We start from the raw sequence: 23,008 nt of genomic DNA on the forward strand, positions 1-23,008 counted from the left end.
TCAACATCACTCCTTCCAAATATTGTGCAACTACAGCTTCCACCATCCCTTATTTCTGGCCCTGTTGGTTGAGATTTATGGAAGCTATATTCTAAAATGACCAAATTAGAAATGGCTATTTTAAATTACCTTGTCCTAGATAGGGATTTGTCTAGTATTTTTTTTTAAAAAAAAACCATTTGATGGAAATTTGTTTTAGCCCCTCACATGAAATTAAAATATTTTTCTACTTCCTTCTGCTTGCTTTAAAGCTTCAATTGATCAACTGAATAAAACATTGGTTCAGTTTAAAATGTAAAAATAGTTTTTAATATCTCAGCACAAGCTATTAGCAAGCGAAGGAACAAGAGGGCAAAGACAGGAATCAGTTTTAGTGACAACAATGGTAATGTGGAATCAGTTTTAGTGACAACTAATAGCAAATACTTTATTGAAACATGGATGTGTCCTGTGTAGATATACAACTCCCCAACAGGAGACACATAACAATGGCTTCCAGCATTCAGAAACAGATCCTGTGGAACTCCCCTAACTTTGAGAAAGGTCAGACTTACCTGTGATATTTCAAGGCAAGGTAGTTTGCCTACTTGGGCCCCAGTGAATCCATAAACAGAATTGGCGCTGACCTTGAGAGCCAACTGCCTTCCATCCAGCACCTGTCGCTTAAATGGGTCAGTCTCCTGCTTCAATTCTAGCTTGGCCCTTAGTCAAAGAGGGAACAGAATGAGATAAAACCACCAGTTCTTCTTTACTAGCTTCCCTTTACCAGCTCAGTCTGTGTTCAGAAATATCTATGGATTCAGGCTCCTGCCATTAACTGGGTTCATATTGTAATCCAAACCAATAAATGTCCACTCTGATCAGAACAGCTATCCAGCGTTTTAGGTAATGTCCCCTATTCACTTACTACCCTGGTTCCTGACATTTTCTTAACTGGAGATAGCAAGACTGAACCAGAACTATTAATGTGTTCTATTCTGTTCAAGTATTCAATTTCTGTTCCTATATTCTACATGTTACGACCTATATTCCCACATTCTTCCCTTTTCACCTCTTACGAGCAGCCAGCAAGTTTTCCAAAATCTCAGGCAGAAGACCTTTACGAACAGATGACTTCACAAAATGGTCCCCCGTAGGGGTGCGAATGAACTGCTCTGGGGAAAGCCTAGTAAAACAGGAAACAATTGGTCAGATCACAAATAATCTAGAAATCCAGACTGCTAGTTTAAATATTACCATCTCAGTTTAAATTACATCTTGCCTCAATAACATACCACAGCCAACTCCCCTCCCCAGTCAGGTTTCCTGCTTCAAATCCCTTAAGTTTATCTACAATAAAAATGTTATTGGAAAAGATCTGGAGTATTTGGATTTTGATAAATCAAACTTGCAAACAATGAGGCTTACAACCAATCAGCTAAGTTTTTTGGAAAATAATTGTGGCAAGCAACATGAAGTATCAAGAAGCCATTCTTGCCCCTCCAACTCCAGAAAATGTGGACTAGTAGATTTTATCATTTATGATTTCCTCCTATTCAATTCTCCGGGTAACTGAGTAAGAGGTTAGCAAGATAACAATCCTTCTTCACTCACCCATAGTGCTCAACTGCCCCCTGTTGTAAAAGAGTAGTATAGCACAGATTGTGAGCCATCATGATTGAAGGGTACAATGAGGAGAAGTCCAAGGTTGAAATTGGCACATCATAATAGCTAAAAAAGAAATATTTTTATTTAAATGTGTATATCTTCCCTTACATATAAAGAGAAAGGGAGAGAGTTATCTATCCGTTTGTCTGTCTAATCTTATGTAATCTAATCTCTCTCCCCTCTCCTCCTCCTCCACCACCTCCTCTTCAATGGCATTCTCCAAAGATCTTATAACTACAAGTCCCAGAAATCTCACCAAATATGCCTTTAATTGCAGTCCCAATGAATCTGCCAAACTGAATAGGACTGAGTAAGACAAAATGCTGTTCTGTGCTATCCTTCCAGAAAATTGTTTCATCCTTCTCCCACCTTTCATCAAGAAAAGAGTCTGGCATTCAAGTCAATTTCATGGGATCTCCGTCTCAAATTAGAGCCTGCTTCTCCATGGCCCAAAACTGAAATAGCCTGGGACCCAACTCATTGTTCCTCACCATAGTCCTCTTTTCCACTTCCACTCCATATTTCTGAAGCCAAGATTTATATATGGAAGAACAGCTCAATAACTACATTCATTATTGCTTTAACATGGTCTGAATCTAGCTTACACATATTTTCAAAGAACCACGTTCACACATTTCACTGAACCAAACCAAGCAAAAAGAGCCATCCTTTAGGAAAACACACGAGGTTTGCTTATGCATTTCTGCAACACCTCTCAACCAGAGTATACAATACACACACATATTCATTCCTTCCTACCCTCACATCCATCAATGTAAGAAAATTCTCATTTCCCCAATTTCTGGATTTACAAAACTTACCCTTTCAGAGGTTCAATGACAGTTGCACCTGCATAGTCCTCCCCAGCTTCTGTCTTTACCACTGGCATCACCAGATTCTGCTTCATAGCCTTTGAACAGAGAAAAATATCAGCTCTGGGGCAACTCTTATCATTCTATTCTTCCATTAAATCCTATCATAATTCTACTGACCATGCTTCTTTTTTATCCATTATATTTTCAATATACCTGGCAAAAAATAAGTTCAATTCCCTAAACCCATTCAGGGAGAAGTAAACATTTAATTATAAAAATTGTCCCATTTCTTCATAGCCTTATAATTTGCTACACATTTAATTATTACTGATGAATCATGATTTAGGCACTGTATTTTTTCTAGTTTTTTTCATATTGTCCGTTTCCATATATTCAGGGTAATATTCCTTGTGTAGTTAGAGATAGTAGTGAAGAAATAAAATGCAGTATAACACTGAAAGTTTTTTTTTTAAAAAAACAGCTTACAATCCAAATCTACATCCAAACAGTTACAATTGCCAGGTTCACAAATTAAAACATGAGGTTTTAATTATACTTTGTTGAACCACCTATGGTTGGCTTGGCTCATGGAATATTCTAAGCCTAAATGGTAATAGCTTGAGTAAAATGCCTGGATTCAAGTATCATCATTAGCTGAAACTGAACAAATCACATGGATTCTAAAATAAGAAAGCAATGAAGGACAACTGAAAAGGAACTGAAAAGATGAGACATTTTACAGTTTTATCTAAAGCCACTCAGAATCCGTTCATTACTGTTGCAAGACATAAATATGACTGATAAGAAAACCAACATGGTGGTTCCTATGATGACAAGAGGATCCAGCTTTGGGTCTTCAATCAGTCACACCGCTTACTAGTGAATTATCCATTAGCCCATCCCTTTTTAAAGAACAGTTGTTCGGATTAGAGGTGAGATAATGGGAGAATATATGCTACCATGAGTTCTTTGGAGTAAGGGTGAGATAAAATAGTAATTAATAATAGTAGTAAAGTAATAAAAATTGGACCATATATCAATATTGCACTTGCACTTTTAATTCTTCAGTTGTGAATTCAATTTTATAAGGTCCTTCTTAGGAGGAAATACTATTTTACAACAGTTCTATGTGTACAGAACTAAATAGATATAAACTTGCTACTGGATAAATGTGGGGCTAGCTGGGAGGTAACCCAAGGACTCTCACCATCTCCATGTATTTAGCGATACACATCGGGCTTTCTCAATAGTCACAGTGGTAGATAAGCATCTTTGAGGCAGTAGACAGCTACACTCTGTACTTCTTTGCACACATTGCATAGTAAATATCTTCTCAAGATTTGAGCTTCTGATCTCTTCCCCCCACCTGTTTGCTCATGATCTCCTGGCCTTGTTAGCAAAAGATCAGTTTCTCCTTACCTGCCGCAGAAGTTGGGACACCACTTTGATTTGTTGCCCCCGGGCTAGGAGATAGCCAAGAGGTACCCCAGTGACTCTTGCCATCTCCATGTAATTGATGACACACATGAGCTTCTCCAAAAGTCGCAGTGGCAGATAGGCATCCTTGAGGCAGTACACAGCCAGTCGCCGACGTGATTGATCTGAACCATTCTGCAAGGAGAAATTAAAGGTAGTCAGGAGAAGGACAAGGAGATACCATTTCAGCTTTGGGCAATTAAATACAAAAATGATTAAACTCATCAGTTGGTTTCTTTTTAAATAACACATTCCTTTCTGGGGGGAAAAACAGGAGCCAAGAAATATTTGCATGTATGTGTCTTAAGTATCAAAGCTGGCCAAATTTATAGGGAAACAGGAAAATTCCATGTAGCAAAGGAAGCACTGTTCATGTAGTGTTCTCCAAGCAATGGAAGCAAAGTGATAGAGACAGCAAGTTGGTATGGGAATGGAGAAGGGTGGTATAGTCCTCTGTCTGTTGGTTTTATAGGTCAGCTGAGATCCTGCCCTGGGAACACTCATCCCCACTCTTTTCAGATGTAGAAGAAATATCTTTTTGATAGTTCCATTAGTTGCTCAATTGTTGTTCACCTCAAGCATAACTGGTTGAAGTTCAACTCAAGGCTAACTTCTTCATTCACAGTTAATTTTTAATATATAAATTTAAATTAAACAGAGATTTTAGGATTGGATAATGGAGGAGGGTGGAATGAGAAAGAATCAATTTATGAAAAGAAGTGAATGAGGTTAAAGAAAATTATGTGCTTTACTCTGGACATATGCACTTCCTCTTTGGCTGATACCCACTTTTCACCTTGTTACGTACACATGCAGCCTTAATAAAAAATGATATAAGAACCTTGACCCAAAAAAAGATTGAGCACCCACAGTCTATGGCAGGTATGAGGAACTATTGATCTGCCAGCCTGACAACCTCCCACCCCTACCCTGAATGGGCTGCCATCTCACATCTCACCTGTGTCTCATCACATTTTTCCCTCGCAAAGAGAAAAGGCAAAGCATAGACAAAGCTAGCAGGATGTCTCATGTCTTGATCAGGGAAAGGTAGTTCTACCTGAACTGCCCAAAACAGGTCATCTTCCTTGAGAGGGGACATCAGCTCTGTGCACCATTTAATCCATATTCTTTTATGATCCCTGATCAAGAATGGAACAAAATGGCTGTTGGGCTTTTCTAATTCATCTGACACAGTTCCTCTCTAGTGATGAAAGCCTTGTGCTGGCCTTCAAGAGCAAGGACACCTTGTGTCTCTTGCTCTCTCTACTGCACAGAGAAATCAAAAACAACAGTCTATTAAATCCTGACACCTGATGTACCGGTAATTTAGTTTGTATAATACACTGACTTTCCATCTGAGATCCACAAGATTTAAAGAACTTGTCCAAGTCAAAATAACCTTTTTGTATTGTGACTGTGCCTTTTATTTTGTTTGATTTTATTATCTGAGTATAAGGGATTACTGCCAAACATAAAGGGTTTTTTTCTAGTTATCTCTTCACCTGAAAAGTTTATGGCTGTTTAATAGTTGATTTTATTTGTTTTTCTCTGGAATTATTGTCTTGTAAAAGCATATTATATAAATTCTAAAGGGGAAAAAAACCCTTTCAGAAAGAAGTAAGGAAGCAAATGATACGCATAAGAATTAACTGCATATAAAAAAAGAAGGACTTTCTAAATCAATGACATGCCAAAAATCAAGGAGAATGATAATCAAGAAACGAAGACACATGCTATGTAATGTTTAGGTAGCCCTTTCTAGTAAGCACTAGAAGAGCACTCATTCTGTTTGCCATATAAGACACCAAATGTAAGGGAGTCAGGGAGGGTCTAAGAAGTGGGAGAAAAATATAGGCACAGAAACAAAAAAGAAAAGAGAGGTGCAGATGCAAGCAGAGGATCGTTTTGCTTCCATAAATGAGCCCTGCAAAAACTTATATTTGGTTCCCTTGTTCTTACAGGAAGGAATATATAAACTGCTAAAAAGGGACGATATTTACAACTTCAAAATGTACACTGCTTTAAATAAGGTACCCTGAGAAAAAGTGAGAGTGGAACACACCAATACTTCAAGAGAAATATCTTTAAGTAGTTACTCCCTAAGAGGGATAGGCTTTAAGGACAAAGGAGATTCATAGCAAATTTGACATAGATCTGAGAGATGGATTGGATTTCTCACTTCTACTGAACAATGTATCACAGACAACTTGATAGTCACCCAAATCAATCATTCGACAGATAGAGACCAAGGGAATAACAAAACCAGTAACAACTACAAAAGGGTGTTTATACCAGAGAAAAAAATTACTACTTGCAAGACTTGGCTATCAAATGTTACCTGCAGGTCTGTAATAATAGAATGCTGGACATCTTCCTTCTGCTCCTGTAGGAAGTGATAGCTGACAGCATTCAAAGTGTAGGAGCGTAATTTGTAATCCCTCAATAGAACCTACAGGAAGAGGAAAAGCTAAATTATAAGACTGCATGTCCCTATAGGCAAAATACTGGGCCTTGTATCTGAGAGCCTCCAGCTGTCACTGTCTCTCAGCTTCAATTTCCCATCAGTAAAATGGAACTATGGGGAGGGGGAGACTTTTTTTGTTTACCTGAAGTAGATCAAATTGGGCTCTGCCTTCCATGTTAATGACTTTATTCTCCCTCCGTCCCATCTGCTTAGACTGGAAGGAAGAGTCACGGATTACAGACTTGCGGGAAAGAATACGGCCCAAGAAGGGAAATGGGATGACCTGGGAATGAAGAAAAACAAGCTTTGAGGCATGAATGAAGAGTATGGGCAGGGCAAGTGAATTTATAGGTAAGATTATAGTATGGCATTAATTGATTAGTTTGTTGAGCATGTTAAAATATGAAAAAAAAAAGGATTCCTGTCAATTAGTAATCTCTTCTATAGATTTATGAAATATTTTTAATACAAATCGTTTGAAGAAAACAAAAAGTACTACTAAAAGGAAACGTGCAGGTTACCTTGAGAGTTTGGGCTCTGGTGAGGAGATAAGGAAGGTCAAAGTTCTGGATGTTATAGCCAGTGATGATGTCAGGATCTACAGTTCGTATAAATTCTGCCCAAGTCTGAAAAAACATTTATTAATTTTTAGGCCTTTTAGACCAAAGGACATATTTGGATCATGAAGCATGAGAGATGCTCTTACAAAACAGTTGCTACAGGTAGCTTACCTATTTTATGGCATGACCAGCCACAAAACATCCATGCATCAAGAGAAAAAGCACAAAACATTTAAAAGATTACACTGGGATTGATAGTGGCAAAAGAGGAATATTTAAACGGGGAATAAGGAGAGTAACTGGAAAAATATTGCAAACTAGGAGGGGAAATACAAATAAGGTGAGGAAGAAGAGACAAGGAGAAACGAAAGAAGGGAGGAAAAATATAAAGCTAAAGGACCACATTGGGACTAAAAGAGAGAAGATAAAAATGGGGGAAGAGGGGAGGAGGAGAACAGATGGAAATATAGGACAAGCAAAGAGAGTAGAGAACTTTAAGAGAAAAAAGGAAAAAGAGAAGAGAAAGAGAAACAAGGAAAGTTGAAAGCACAAAAATGAGCTGGCAATTAAATGATTTAAATGTTAACAATGGAATTTGAAATTATAAAAAGTATTTAGAGGTTACTACGGAATTTATTAAAAGTGTTGGAAATGATATTATGAAGAAAAACTGAGTTTTTCTCAGTTTCCTTTTCCTTTTTTTTGTCTATGGTTAATATTATATGAATTGTCATTGAATTGCAAATATATGACTGATTTTGATGTCTGATAAGTAGAATTTATAAAAGGTTATAAATATTAAATGGGATTAAAGGGTTCAATATAATCGGAGTAAGAAGAGGGGGGAAAGAGAAAAAGTTTGATAAAAGTTGAGTTTTTAGGGTGAAGGGTAAGATTAAATATATAATAAATAATAAAAGAGAGAAAATGAAATGATAGAAAATGTATCGATGAAAACATGTAAGACATGTTGGAAAAGAACTAAAAGTTATATGAATATAAAACCTGGCCAATATTCTGTTTACAAAAAATGCATTGTATGTTGTTTGTGTTAAAAAAAAATAAAAAAAAACTTAATAAAAAAAACCATCCATGCATCAAAGGTCAACTGGGGAACCTGCAATCTGCTTCTCCGGCAGCAGTGACTCAACGAAGTGCTCTTTACCATCTCAGCTTTTCTTCAAAGCAAACTAGATGCTTCCTAACAAAGCACTGAGCTGCAACCAATCCCCATTTTAATTTTTTACAATGCTTAATGAGGCTATGTGGGCCTCTTGTGCATGCACATAAATAAAGCTGAAACTAGAAGCTGATGCTATGATTTGAAGTGTATCAGCTTCAGATTCATCAGAAGAATCTAAAACAACTGAAGTTATTTACAAAGATATCAGCCTATTTGGGCCAGAATTATTTATTGTTTAGTTTAGTTCTCAGCTCTGCAAGAGTTTAAGGCAGAGATCTTCCATGGTCGTACTATGTAAATTCACGAGAAATACAACTATTCCATCAAATACAACCAATAAATACAACTATTCCCTCCCAAGTACATAAGTGCTTAGATCAGAATGGAAAGACTTTATGCTTATGAGAGTAACTACTCTATTTAGAAATGACAATCGCATTAAATAGTTTCTTATACCTTAAAACCAATGGCCTTTTAAGTCTTTCTTCTCATAGTATATTTGCTCACATTCAACCTTGGATATTTTTATTTTTTTCCAATATAACAAGCCTTGTTTTAATGGACTAGTTGGAGAGAGGGAGGGACTAGAAATAAACAAATGTCCATTCAGTTGGACAGGAGTCACTTGCAACAGGGGTGGGTTCCACTTACCTTCGCTACCAGTTTGCAATGGGAGCGCACGCTTGCTTCGCTCATGCGTGGCACTTCTGCGCATACGCAGATCATCCGTGATGATGTCCGAGCAGGTGGGCGGAGCCTCCCACCGCCATTACTACCTGTTCGCAAGATCCGGACCGAACTGGTAGCAACCCATCACTGACTTGCAATGTAGATACTTATTTATGTGAATAAAATTTCACTTAATGCAGAAAAATTATCCATTACATATGAAATCCATTGCCCCTATAGTAAATCAAGGTTTTATGTACTATGATGAATAAACAAATCAACCCCAGGCCAAACTAAAAGAGGGAGGAATGAGTAGAACAAGTAGAACTTACATAACCTATTCTGTTGTTTTTCCTCCATGTGTCTTAGGTATTATTTTCCCCATTTTTTATGTTTTAATGCATTCCATATTTTCCACATCCTGCTTCTTTCATAGTCTGGCACATAAGAACTTATCAGGGTAGTGATTTAAGAGCTGACCAGCTGCTATGATGATGCAATGATGGGAATGAATCAGCAAGGTTTTTAACTGTTATCCCTTCAACAGCCTGTATAATAATAAAAGGTAAAGGTAAAGGTTCCCCTCGCACATACGTGCTAGTCGTTCCCGACTCTAGGGGGCAGTGCTCATCTTCGTTTCAAAGCCGAAGAGCCAGCGCTGTCTGAAGACGTCTCCGTGGTCATGTGGCCGGCATGACTAAACACCAAAGGCACACGGAACACTGTTACCTTCCCACCAAAGGTGGTCCCTATTTTTTCTACTTGCATTTTTACGTGCTTTCGAACTGCTAGGTTGGCAGAAGCTGGGACAAGTAATGGGAGCTCACCCCGTTACGCAGCACAAGGGATTCGAACCACTGACCTTTCGATCGACAAGCTCAGTGTCTTAGCCACTAAGCCACCACGTCCCCTGTATAATAATAAGAAGGCCCTATTAGGGTGTCTCTCTCTCTCTCTCTCACACCGTGTGTTCTTTCCTGCTGTAATTTACTGATTGTTTGATTTCTGCTTATAGTAGTGTTATGTACAGTATATATTCTTTTGTAGATAAAACCACTATTTATTACAAACCTCTGTTTGCTCTTATTGCTCCTGGGTTGTCTCATGTAGTAAAACTGTGAGCACTCTGACAGAATTATCATTTTACCCATTAGACAACCTATATTCATCCCTTATCATCACTTTCACAGTTCATACTGGAACGTGGTGCAGCATTCCATCATATTATCTACAATGGTGCCTAAAAATTTGTGTGATCTTTTGAATTTTCAGTATTTCTACATAAATATGACCTAAAATGGGATCTATTATCCACACACAAATCCTAAAGCTATACATTCCATATTAAGCACACCGGCTGGGGGATTCTAGGAACTGAAGCCCATGTATCTTGAAGCTGTCAAGTTTGAAAAACATTGCTCATCATATTCCATAGATCTAAGATAATATAAGCATTACCTTGAGAAGTTCATCCTCCTTTGAAAAGCAAAGCACTTGAGAGCCCACAATGGGGGCACAGTTTTGTAGTGTGAAGACATTACGCACAAAAGGGTCTTTCTCACCCTGGCGTAGAACCATATTAGCAATTTGGATTACTGGGTCCTTCTCAGGTTCAGGAAAAATGCCTGAACCAAAACACAGAAAAGGGATGAGGTATAGAAGAGACCATTAACATAAGAATGCCTCAACTTTTCACTCTCAAGGGCATCTACTACTGAATCTGAATTCTAAGCAATTTATGGTTTTTTGTTTTTTGTTTGTTTACATTTATATCCCGCCCTTCTCCGAAGACTCAGGGCAGCTTACAGTGTATAAGGCAATAGTCTCATTCTATTTGTATATTTTTTACAAAGTCAACTTATTGCCCCTCCAACAATCTGGGTCCTCATTTTACCTACCTTATAAAGGATGGAAAGCTGAGTCAACCTTGGGCCGGGCTTGAACCTGCAGTAATTGCAGGCTACTGTGTTCTAATAACAGGCTTCTTAACAGCCTGAACTTAGATGGGAAGCCTCAGAGCCCATATTCCAATCTTTTAGAACTGTGGATCTGTTTCTAAACCATTCTTTTAAAGCAGAACTTGCATCTAACAAAATGAGTAATTGATCATTCTAATTTGTAATCAAAAAGCACTGCACAATTAAATCACACACCTACTTTATTTATCCAAAGGATTTGTTTGGCTTATAAAGCTAATACAACCTTGTATGTGTGCTATATGAGCCTTCTGACAACTGCTGTTGTGTACGATGGCAATTATTCCTACTTCTAAACTTAAACTAATCAATTTAATGACCAGCTGAATGTTTCACCTGACATTTCTCTCTTTATCAGGGTCCTAAACATGATAACAATTCTTATATAGCTTATATGTGGAATTGACTAATGGAACTTTGAATGATTAGTCTCCCCACTTCTATTTTATTATGTCACATTCTGCCCTCTTTAAATTTGCCCTCAATACCTTTACGTCCAGCACATTCAATATCAAAACTGAGGACCCGCAAGGGAGCTATACGTTGCCATTCTCCCTCAGGCGGATGGCTAATGAAATCCATCCAAGCCACATCAGCTTCCAACTGACAGAGTGACACCTAAAACAGGAGAAAAAGCAAATCCTGATGTTTCTGTAAAAGGTCTTCAGCCCCTCTATGTTCCCAACCTAAGACTGATACAGAATCAATGTATTTCAGAAAATATTTCTTCTGCTCGAACATCACAACTATGAGCCTATGCTCCACACTTTAGCCAGTTCATTCAATGCATTCACAAGACTCTCTTCTTGTAAGAGAGGTACAGCCTATATATAGATTATACAATATAGTACCATTTGAATATAATAAATGAGAAGAACTAGATTCAAATGCATACTATGTAATGAAGCTTTGGATAATTCTGATCTAGTAATTTACTTTTCACCTTGAACTATTTCAGACAGTATTGTTAGGACATAATGGGAATGAGGGTGAAGAGAAATCATAAAGTTGGAAAGGGTCATTTATATTCCTTCACTCTCTCTTTACATAGCTATATTTCAAGTCCTCTGATTTTCTTTTAACTCCTTTCTGAACATGTTCTGGCTTTCTAACTCTCCCCACCAACACCACCTTGTGCGGATTTTCCTTATCAGATTCTCCAGCAGACTCTTCTTGTCGCAGGCGATACTTTCCAGCAAGCAATTCAATCCAGTTACAGCCAACAATATCCCGGTCTACCATGAACCTATGTTTGGAGACAGAAATGGGGAGAGATATTTGTTCCTCACCACCACCAAGCATTATGGCATCTTCCCTCCATTTTGGGATTGAAAGAGTAACTCTCAATGCAGTCCAAAAAGACTACCACAATGATTCCCTCACTGTAAAATGGCTTACTAAATTATGGGCATATGCTCCGTCTGTATTTTATTCATTTATCTTGTTTTTTATGTCTGTTTAATTTTTTTTAAATGTCTAAATATATTACAAAACAGTCTAGGATGATCTTCCACAACCTGCTGGCCTTCAAATACAATGGCTAAGAATTATGGGAATTTAAGCTCAACTCATTTGAAAGTCATCAGAAAAGATTAATAATAGAGGCAACATTTCAAAATACATTAATTGTACTTATAGTCCACTTCTAGTTATTGCATTGCAGAATCTTGATTAGTAATTTCTGGTACACAAAAGCTCATTCATAAACATGTGAAATCATGTGAGCACTGACATCTCATTCTCATGTCAATTTTTAGGTCTCCTGTAAAAACCATATACTGTAACTCCAAGCAATTTTGAGGGCTAGATACTCTATCCTACTGAAGTGTTATATTCTAGTACAATAGTTTGAGAGTCTTAGCAAGATTCTCCCATTTTATCACCAAGCAAAGTACATGACACCTATGGTTCTGAAGGATTTCTGAAGATCAAAAACAATGCCTGGTAACGGAAGTCAACTCCATCAATAGTTAAGTCTCACCTGATTTCAAAATCAATATTGGCTTCAAAGGCTTGAAAATTGTGTGTCCCCAGTGCTCCACACCGCAGCCCTTGTTCCAGCAATCTCTTGGCAGGAGCAATTAGGCGAGGCAGTGCCATTGTAATTTTCAGGAAGGATAAGAGATGTGGTCCATGGAAACCATACATGTCTAAAATGAGAAGAAATCTTAAGACATTTTAAAAATAGATGGTTATCACTCCAAACACCTCAGATCCCTATCTCTCATCCAATTAATTTATATCAAGGATTTTCATTAATGTATTTTATATTTGCTTATTGTTCCTTCTCTTTGCCTCCTGAAAATTTGCATGCATTAAAAATGGGTAAGCTACCCAAGTAATAAGTTCAAAAAAGTTACTAGCCCATAGGAAAAGAAAACATCTTTTGTAAAATTTTCTTATAAGTGCTTGGAGGCAATGCCATCCACAGAAGAAAGATTAGAATGGACTGATTTGTTAATTTGAAATTGTCCATGGTGTTTATGATATATTATCCAAGCACGTTCATTCTAATCTATAATGTACAACCAGCTACAACAGCTTTGGGAAGTAGCAGTGAAAACAATATCATGGGGATTCAATGTGAAAGCACAATGTTGTGTTTCTATAACCAAGTTGTGATTTTAAGGCCCAAGTACCCCATTTCTAAATCTAATCCAACTCCTTGCCATCTAAACAGGATGGCTATATACCCACTGTTCACAAATGCTCACTCTGTTTTTTGCAGATCTCCACTGCCAGAACAACTTGGTTCAAACCATCCTTGTTGGACCGCATGTCCCGGATCACAGTTGCATTCAGTTCCCGTTGAAATTCAGCCAGATTCTCTGCTTGGAATCCTAAAGAAAACCAAAGGGAAATAAATTTTATTGTAAGAATCAAGTTCAAGACAGGCCTTCCATCAACCATAAATTTTTACTGACCAGGTGGAGCAGGTACATAAAAATAAGGTGCAAAACCATGGATATGACAACAGACACTGTTGCCAGCTGCAGTGACACCAAACATTCGCAGGATAGGTACAGAACCTTGGGTACAACCAGGGAATCCAGTGATGTGAGAGCCTGATTCAGGAACAGAATGAGAACATATTAATTAGTGAAAAAGCAGTATTGTATGATTTTCCAAAAAAAAATTCCAGAGTATCTTCTCATTATTTAGCATTTAGGTAAAATAAACATGCAAATAGGAATTCACGGTAAAACCTTCAGGTTTTCATCAACTACATTTCATATTTAAATTCTGAGAATTCTATTTAAAATTATTATTTTTTGGCTTATTTATACAATACACATAATTTAGCAATCATTCTCTTCCTTTTTTAAAAAAATACAGACTTTAAAAAAAATTGGTATATATAGTATATGTCTCTGAAAAGAAAAGTAGAACTTTTCTCCCAAACATATATTTTCAATAGAATAAATGTGTTATGTTTGCTGAAGATACAAAGGAATGGATGAGTTTTTAAATTTAATTCATCTTTCTTAAGAGAAAATTTTCCTAATATCACTTATCTTTCATAGACACATTGAAAACACATTTCTATATATCCTGGACTATTTGCTATGCTTCTTACATCAAGCAAAAGTAAAACAAAAGTGGGATTAAAACCTCTACGGGGAATTCCATTCCTTGCCCATTTTTTTCTGAAGAGAAGAGTTGGTAACTTTGTGCATCTGTTCTGTCAAAACCCCCAGAAACGATAACAGTTTTAGACTTCCCCTCAGGAGCAGAGAGTTATTGTTTAGCAAGGAATAAGAATATCTAGTTCTGCAAACCGTTTTTCTAGGAAAAATAAAACCAATGCATCTGTCATTAAACCCCTTAAAAAAGTTCTTTATCAGCAACTCAAACCAGTTTACATACTTACCTACATAATAGTCTAGTTCCACTTGCTGGAAACACAGACCTTCCTCTTTGGGATTTATTTTGGGAGGCAGAGGCCTCTGCCATTTGGGGTTGTGTACTGATGAGAAGAGGTTACCTGAAAGAAGGAAAAGCTCACGATACAGCTATTCACCAATCCTGTTTTAATCAAATCCATATTTTGAACAATTAAAGATATTGCACTTTAAAGGATCATGAATGAAGAGGAAGGAAAGGTCGCATGGAATATGAGACATAGAGCCCTAGCTGTTATTTAATAAGTATTAGCATTATACAAGATGTATATAATATATTTCTGTAATATTGGGAGATACAAATGGCAATGTTATACAGGTGGTATTTGTCTTACAACTATTTATTTAATGGCCATTTAAAGTTATAATGGCATTGAAAAAAGTGACTTATGATCAGTTCTTGCACTTCTCCCCAATTAAGTGATCAAACTTCAGGTGCCTGGCAACTATTTATGATGGTTGTAGCAGGCTGGGGTCTTGGAATTGTCATTTGCAAGCTTTTTCGGGAGTTTCTGATAAGTTAATGAGGGAAGCCAGATTCGCTTAACAACCATACCAGTCACTTAACAGCTATAGTGAATCACTTAACAACCATGGGAAAAAAGTTATAAAATGGGACACAACTCACTTAACAACTGCCTTGTTTAACAATGGTAATTTGGAGTTCAGTTTGGTTTTAGAGGAAGGACTACTTGTAATAATGTTTAAAACATTGAAACAGTATATTAAAATAAATTTGAATTGTGTAACAGAGATTTTAACGGAAATGAAAAGCTTGAATTTTAACATGGATCACAACCACCAGAGACACTATCATCCACATATCATCCTTCAGCAGCTGCCCTCACTGCTCTGGCATTTGCTCTGCCTCAGAAAATCTCCCAATTCTGGGAGGGGAATGCCATACCAAGGGGAATGGCATCAGATGACAACTGTGCTTCTTTCATTTCTAGAGCCACCTCAGCCTCCACCTCATCCAGGAAAGCCAGCTCTTCTTCAAATTGTGAAGGACCATCTTCATCCCAGTCTCCTCCTCTTGGCCTTTTCTGTTGTGATGGGGTAAAGCCCCCAATACTAATGCTTCTCATGGAAGCCTTCCTCTTGTTTTCCATCTTGGCTTTCCTAAAAATTGAAGATCACCCATGTCAGCTTCATCAAAAGTATGTTGCTTCCCAAAAGTTTAGTTTATTCCAACTAAAAATTCTGGTATTTGAAAAATCCCATAACTATAGGATTTCAAATTACATTTTTTACAGAATCTGATCTCTCAGGCATTTAGAATCAATGCTACAAAATTATCACCTTCCCTTACCAAATTAAGGGCTGCTTAAAATCAAGTCCTACTTGCTTGAGAACAGTTACTGTGTCCTTTCAATTTTTGCCTGTGATGAATAAAACAAGAGAATGAAGAATTTTGAACATTGAAATACAACAGGTAAGGAAAGGGAAAAACTATGCCTCAGAACCGCATTTTCAACTTTTTCTTTCAAAATATAGTTGCTTGAAGACCATTAAAGTGTGTGGGGGTGTGCGTGCGCATGTGCACACACACACACACACACACACAAATACATTGAAATCATGTTCCTTACAAATATAACTTTACTGAATCAGATCAATGACCCATTAAAATCAGTGGTTTCCAAAAAACCAAAACTGAAGTAGCATTATGGCCATAGATTGTTGTCCTGTGGGTTCTACGGGTATGTTGCATCAGCTGTTCCTTTTAAAAAGCCATTTAATTAGTGCTGGATGGGAAGCACCAAGTGGGGAAGGCAACCTCAGAATAACAAGTGCTGCTAGAAAGTTTGATCCTTTCTATACACTTTCCCTCTGCATTCAGTTTTATCCATTCCATTAAATCACTGCTTCAGACCCCGAAAACAGCCCATGCGTCCTCCGTATACGTTGACCATGAGGGTTGGGGACGATGGATGTTACAGTTCAAAATTGCTATAAGCCCTCAGCCTCCTGCTTCCCGGAACCCCAGACAGTTGTCAGCCGACTCTTTCCTCACAGCGGCAGGCCACTTTCTAAGCGCCCACCCTGGATGTAGAAACACCGATTCTCCGTGTAAATTACCTCTCTTGGATCCCTCACGTCACCTCATAGCTCAGCCATTCTCCCGCCAACAAGCTGTGGGGCGGAGCCTGGCCTGCCACTCCCTCGTTGCCATGCTAACCCTTGCCCCATTTGCTATCGCCCGCTACCGACTACGCTTTGCCTTTCGTGAGCCATTGCGCGTGCGCTTTGCTCTTTTGTATGGCCGCGACCGCCATATTTAGACCAGCAAAGACGACGTAATTCCAGACCGTCTGTCTAAGCGCTCGTGATTCGTATTTGGCCAGGAATAGCAAGAGCGGGAAGACATACGCATGCGCATGCAAAATAGAAGCTTGTACTTTCTCAATAGAGCAGTAGAGACAGTAGAGAGAAGAATTACAAGTTTACCCTTCTGTACCCAAGATTCCATAAAGGGAATTCTTTGGGTTCTCCGAGAGGCAATACCGAACACTGACTTGACTTTAGATTTCATGAAGTAAGGACATAACCACACACATTTTACAATTTTACAATGATCCTTATTTTGATGTAGTTGTGCCCAATCACAGCTTGCTTAGTTCTTCCATTCTCTTGAACCATTCATTCCTATATTTGTTTTGCAATTCAATCCTCAATCGTTCTCTGCATGTGGCCATGTCTGAACATGTTCTTTTTGTATTGCTTACTGAATTTGGTGTTCGACCCACGTTGATTTTACCCTCTTCCATTCATTCTTGACCCTATAATTTGTTTTACCATGTACCCCATCTATCTCATTCCTGTTACATTCAATTTTTTTTATTTTTTGTTTCTCCTGACACACTCACATTTTTATAGAATAAAGTGAAAGACAAACCGTTGTACGGGCAGTCCTTGACTTATGATCAAAACTGAGCCCAAAATTTGTGTTAACTGAGACATTTGTTACCTGAGTTTTGCCCCATTTTACAATCTTTCTTGCCACAGTTGTTAAGTGAATCATTCTAGTGATGATCTCTATGGCAAAATTCATGCTCTCTTCAAAGGACCAGACTAGAAAATAGTGATAAAATCCAAAGCACCATCTTCTTAATTTAAATAATTTTCCTGGGATCAGGTGGCTAAAATGGTTTTGGCTTTAGTTCCAAAGAACTGCTTACTAAACTTATTACTGCTTACTCTACTTACTAAAACAATGAAAAGTAATTGTCTGCCGCTGGCATTGCATAAGTTCCAGCCCCAACAAAATTAATCTTTGGAATTAAGATTTGGAAGCATGACATTTTTATTGAAAGGTGCAAATACATAATTACATGGCATGTTACATTTCAGAGAAAAAAGTCTGAATTGATACCAAAGAACTGTCAGATTATTTAGACTATTCCAGATCAAATGCAGAAATGAGGGGTGTTGAATTACAATTCCTATCACCCTTGTCCATTAGCAAAGAATCCTCAAATTATTCTAGAAGTATATCTTCCAGGCATCTAGCACATCCCACAACCAAGACTTGCCATCCAGAATGCATAGACACGTGTGTATCAGAAAATATTTTTAAGAGATAGTAATAAAATCCACAAATGTATGAAAATACCATAACCTACTACTAGATAAAGTAGAAAAATGTGGGTTACATAGCATCACTACCAGATAGATTCGTAACTGGCTGACCAACCGCACTCAATATGTAGTCCTCAATGGAACTGCATCTATATGGAGGGAAGTATGCAGTGGAGTACCCCAAGGCTCTGTTTTAGGCCCAGTACTCTTCAACATCTTCATCAATGACTTGGACGAGGGGATAGATGGGGAACTCATCAAATTTGCACATGACACCAAGCTGACAGGAATAGCCAACACTCCAGAAGATAGGCTCAAGATACAGAAGGATCTTGACAGACTTGAACATTGGGCACTATCTAACAAAATGAAATTCAACAGTGAAAAAAGTAAAGTTCTACATTTAGGCAAAAAAACCCAAAATGCAAGATACCGTATATATGGTACCTTGCTCAATATTAGTAACTGTGAGAGGGATCTTGGAGTCCTAGTGGACAACCATTTAGTTATGAGCCCGCAGTGTGCAGCAGCTGCCAAAAAAGCCAGCACAGTTCTGGCTACATAAACAGAGGGATAGACTCAAGATCACGTATTAATATCACTTTATAATGTCTTAGTAAGGCCAGACTTGGAATACTGCATTCAGTTTTGGTCGCCACAATGTAAAAAAGATGTTGAGACTCTAGAAAGAGTGCAGAGAAGAGCAACAAAGATGATTAGGGGACTGGAGGCTAAAACATATGAAGAATGGTTGCAGGAACTGAGTATGTCTAATTTAATGGAAAGAAGGACTAGGGGAGACGTGATAGCAGTGTTCCAATATCTCAGGGGTTGCCGCAAAGAAGAGGGAGTCAAACTATTCTCCAAAGCACCTGAGGGTAGAACAAGAAGCAATGGGTGGAAACTAATCAAGGAGGGAAGCAAGTTAGAACTAAGGGGAAATTTCCTGACAGAACAATTAATCAGTGGAACAACTTGCCTACAGAAGCTGTGAATGCTCCAACACTAGAAATTTTTTAAAAGATTTTTATTTATTTTTATTTTATTTATTTATTTGTCAATCATATATAAGATAACAGGTAAAAGTATAAAGATAATTTGGAAACATGAAAAGAGTAAGCACAGGGACGGTAGGCACGCAGGTGTAGGGTTTCCTCACTGGGCAGTGGGTTGGACTAGAAGACTTCCAAGGTCCCTTCCAACTCTGTTGTTGTTGTTGTTGTTGTTATGAAAAGAATTTAATTCCCTAACCCAATTCCCTCCAATAAAGTAGCAGTGCAATTCTCCTGGCTTCCAATTGTACAAGAATAGACCAAAAATTCATTTGTTTCCTAGGTCTCTTAATCTGTTTCAGAACCCTCAGTTCCTTCATCAATCATGGGGAACAATGGGAGTGAAGAGTCACTAGAGTTTGCATAGGCACAATCTTGTCCAGAGTCAGTGATCTTTTGGTTCCAAACCCGTTACTAAAGCTTCAGCAGGACCATGTAGCAAATCCTCCAGGTTATCCCGCTGTTCCTTCTGGAACCCATTTGGGTCCATCGGTCTCCAGGATGGACCATTCTAACAGGTCCAGTGTCCTTATGGAGGAGGAGGATGTAAGAGACTGTTGGGGATATCAGGGCTGATTTGATCATGACGGGGGATAACGTTAGACTCCATACCAGATAACATTGACATTGCTTGGATAAGAATATTAGATCTGGTATTGTTCTAACTCTGTTTTAAGTCAGACCTGTGACAATCTGGGGTAGGCCCATGTCCATCATGGAGGACATGAACTCCTCAGCTGCTTCTAAAGCCAAACCCAAAGAAGGCAGATTTAAGTCACCCAGTAGCATGAGTTTGGGGAACTCCAGTGACAATCCTGAAATGGCTTCTAGCAGTTTAGGCAAGGAGGTTGCTATGCAGCAAGAAGGTCATTATAGTAGCAACAATCCCAGCTGATCCCATGAGTCCCATATCAGAAAAAGAGTCTCATAGCCAGAGAAACAGGAAGCAAGGTCCTTGAAGGTGAAGTTTCTCTAATGACCACTGTGACCCTGGTCTGGTGGCAAACCCTAAACCTGGCTGGACACATCTCTGAAAGGTGAATCCCCATCCACTGACAGCCAGGTCTTGATGATGTATGCCAGATCAGAATGTTCCTTATCAGTAAGATCTTGGTTAACTGGAGCCTTGTTAACCAACCTGGCATTCAGCAGTAGCACCCGAAGTGTCAGGCCTCCAAGGGAATCCTGTCCAGGGATTGAGCATGAACTAAGGAATCCAGAACATGCCACCGATACTAAACGTTGGGGACTCTTCCTCTGTAATGGCCTTCCTTCCTGTTCCCATAGAGTCCCATGCCCATCTCTATAATAATGCAATGTCCCACCTATCTATATCCTCTTCTAGTCCACCACCTTGTAGAGCCCTACCCTAATCATTCACATGCATCCACTCAGCCTTTCTAGGGAGGATAGGAGCAGGAGGAAGCCCCCATGGTGCCCCCGTTCCATTCACACGTCAACAATCACAATCGCAAATTCTTTGAAAATTCTTTATAACCTACTTAGATTTAGGAAGTATCCTACATAGTGCTCCTGTTCCCATTTTCCCCACAACTCTGGAAAGTGGATTCGGATGTAATCTAGGTAATCTATTCCATCCTCAACAATGGAAGTTCCCCGTTTTAAAATAGGTTTGGGCCAGTTAAACCCTAATCAAGAAGGTGTAACTGGCCCAAAGCTATTTTAAGACAGGGAACTTCCATGTAGCAGTGAGAACAGTCTTTGAAGCCCGTAGGATAGCCTCTGCTCTGCGAACTTCACTGGCTACTGGTCTTTTCCAAGTATAGTTCAAGATGTTGATTATGATCTTTAAAGCCTTTAATGGCATCGATCCAGGCTACCTGATGAACTGCCTCTTCCCGCTAGGATAATCCTACTTGTGCCGGTAGAGACGGCCTACTTTGGATCCCATTCTATTGCCAGTAGAGAAGTCCAACTATTGGAATCCAGGAAAAGAGCCTTCTCTGCTGCAACACCCACTCTTTGGAACATCTTACCCTCTAAAGTAACGTCATGCTCTCATCTTCCAGAAGAGCCTAAAGACCTGGCTCTGCCATTTGGCCTGGGGAATTTCATACTGGAGGTGGTTGCTGGATTGATGGCAGACTCCACCCCATTCCCTCCCTCCCTGTGCACTGCTCTCCATCCATTCATCTTTTTGGTGACCATAGTGATGTATGCTTGTTGTAATCTTTTTCCACTGTTTATTTTGTTGTTCCATTATTTTATTTTTGTTCTGTTTACACTCTTTTGATTCCCCGCCCCCATTTTATTATTGTAGCTACCTAGAGTAGCCCTATGGCAAGAAAGATGGCGAATAAATTTAACAAAAAAACAAATAAATAAACTAATAAATACATTTATAAATTTGATAGGCTAATTATCTCATTTCAGTACTCCTTTATGCTTTTTGAAAAGGGGACAAAGTTGACATCATTGAGCACATGCCAAGGTCTGTATCTTGCTTTCCTCAGTCTTTGGATATTCTTCTTGTTGATCCATGTAACTTGGCCCTGGTGTTTCCCTTTGGAGAGTAGCTGTTTCAGCTATTGAGGAGAAAGAGGTGAGGAGAAGAGATGTGTCACAATTCACACCATCCCACTTAAGGTCTCCAGAACCCATAAGAAAGAGGGCAGTCAGAATTTTAGGCAGTACTCAAATGACACCGCAAATCACAAAGCTTTAATTCATAAATAAACAAATGGGAAGTAAATTCTGAGAAAAGTATAGTGTCAGCTTTCTTACTTGCAATATGGAATTTTGTCTCTTAGATTTGGATAATCTGAGTGAATTTCTGTAAAGACAATGCTGAGCAATACACTGTTTCTCATGTAAACCCCCAAATTGTGAAAAGGCTTCCTTCTTATTTCCCCTTCACACACTTCCTTTTTTCTCCTCTTTGGGTTTGTATATGCTTATGCAAAAAACACAGGACTTAACCATTGTGCCTAACTGGAAGATAAACTGGATTACGTTCTGAAATAACTCTTGAAGATTGTGGGTTCAAATTTCTTTATAATTTTATTTGTTTTGCATGTCATGCTAAACCATGACATCATTTCATTCTTTTGATTTAGCATACTCTATGAGCTCAGTCAATTATCATTTATCTAAAAAAATTTAAGCAAACCAGGGGTGAAATGCTCCCGGTTCGGACCAGATCGTCTGATCTGGTAGCGATGGTAGCGGGTGGTTTGGAGAACCAGTAGCAAAAATCCCTGCCCTCCCCCCCCACGACCCCAGCTAAGCCGTGCAATCATCAGAGGTTTTTTTTTTTTTTAACTTTTAAAAGCCTTTTTTCTTCGGCTGAAAAAATGCTTTTAAAAGTTAAAAAAAAAAGTTGGCCACGCCCACTGTCACATTACCCCCACCCCCACCAAGTCATGCCCACAGAACCGGCAGTAATAAATTTTACATTTCACCACTGAAGCAAATCCAGGCTTAGTACAGTATCTGAATCTAGCTACCATGCAATGTTTTTAATATGTTAAAATTTGTTCTGGGATATGACAATTTTTCAATGCTCAGTCATGAAGCATACTAAAAGAATAGATTGTATTTTCTTGCAATCTCATACATCTTGACTTTTCTTTCTATAATTCATGCCAGAACTTGTTTTTCAAGAATAAAGTTTCTTTGTCAGATCCCACTGCACTGCATTTAATTCAAGTATCAAACCTAT

The 23,008-nt window shown here is 38.5% G+C and overlaps 1 protein-coding gene across 6 annotated transcripts in view; it reads right to left on the reverse strand.

Annotated features, from left to right (window-relative positions):
- POLD1 (DNA polymerase delta 1, catalytic subunit) overlaps positions 1 to 23,008 on the reverse strand; it is a 57,867-nt gene that overhangs the window by 14,207 nt on the left and 20,652 nt on the right. For 4 of the 6 annotated variants that reach the window (XM_058183036.1, XM_058183037.1, XM_058183038.1 and 1 more), the window contains 17 exons: positions 16,005 to 16,074; positions 15,600 to 15,814; positions 14,662 to 14,775; positions 13,715 to 13,855; positions 13,505 to 13,630; positions 12,772 to 12,940; positions 11,922 to 12,036; positions 11,279 to 11,408; positions 10,273 to 10,439; positions 6,924 to 7,028; positions 6,545 to 6,685; positions 6,277 to 6,387; positions 3,882 to 4,073; positions 2,469 to 2,557; positions 1,594 to 1,710; positions 1,052 to 1,165; positions 555 to 702 (listed from right to left, as the gene is read on the reverse strand). In XM_058183036.1, the coding sequence (XP_058039019.1) occupies positions 555 to 702; positions 1,052 to 1,165; positions 1,594 to 1,710; positions 2,469 to 2,557; positions 3,882 to 4,073; positions 6,277 to 6,387; positions 6,545 to 6,685; positions 6,924 to 7,028; positions 10,273 to 10,439; positions 11,279 to 11,408; positions 11,922 to 12,036; positions 12,772 to 12,940; positions 13,505 to 13,630; positions 13,715 to 13,855; positions 14,662 to 14,775; positions 15,600 to 15,804 (2,184 nt within the window). In that variant the 5' untranslated portion in view covers positions 15,805 to 15,814; positions 16,005 to 16,074. Of the gene's footprint in view, positions 1 to 554; positions 703 to 1,051; positions 1,166 to 1,593; positions 1,711 to 2,468; positions 2,558 to 3,881; positions 4,074 to 6,276; positions 6,388 to 6,544; positions 6,686 to 6,923; positions 7,029 to 10,272; positions 10,440 to 11,278; positions 11,409 to 11,921; positions 12,037 to 12,771; positions 12,941 to 13,504; positions 13,631 to 13,714; positions 13,856 to 14,661; positions 14,776 to 15,599; positions 15,815 to 16,004; positions 16,075 to 16,774; positions 16,859 to 23,008 lie in introns of those variants that run through there. The other 2 variants (XM_058183034.1, XM_058183039.1) reach the window with 2 other exon arrangements.

This window comes from Ahaetulla prasina, chromosome 4 (assembly GCF_028640845.1).
Source record: "Ahaetulla prasina isolate Xishuangbanna chromosome 4, ASM2864084v1, whole genome shotgun sequence".
NCBI lineage: Eukaryota > Metazoa > Chordata > Lepidosauria > Squamata > Colubridae > Ahaetulla > Ahaetulla prasina.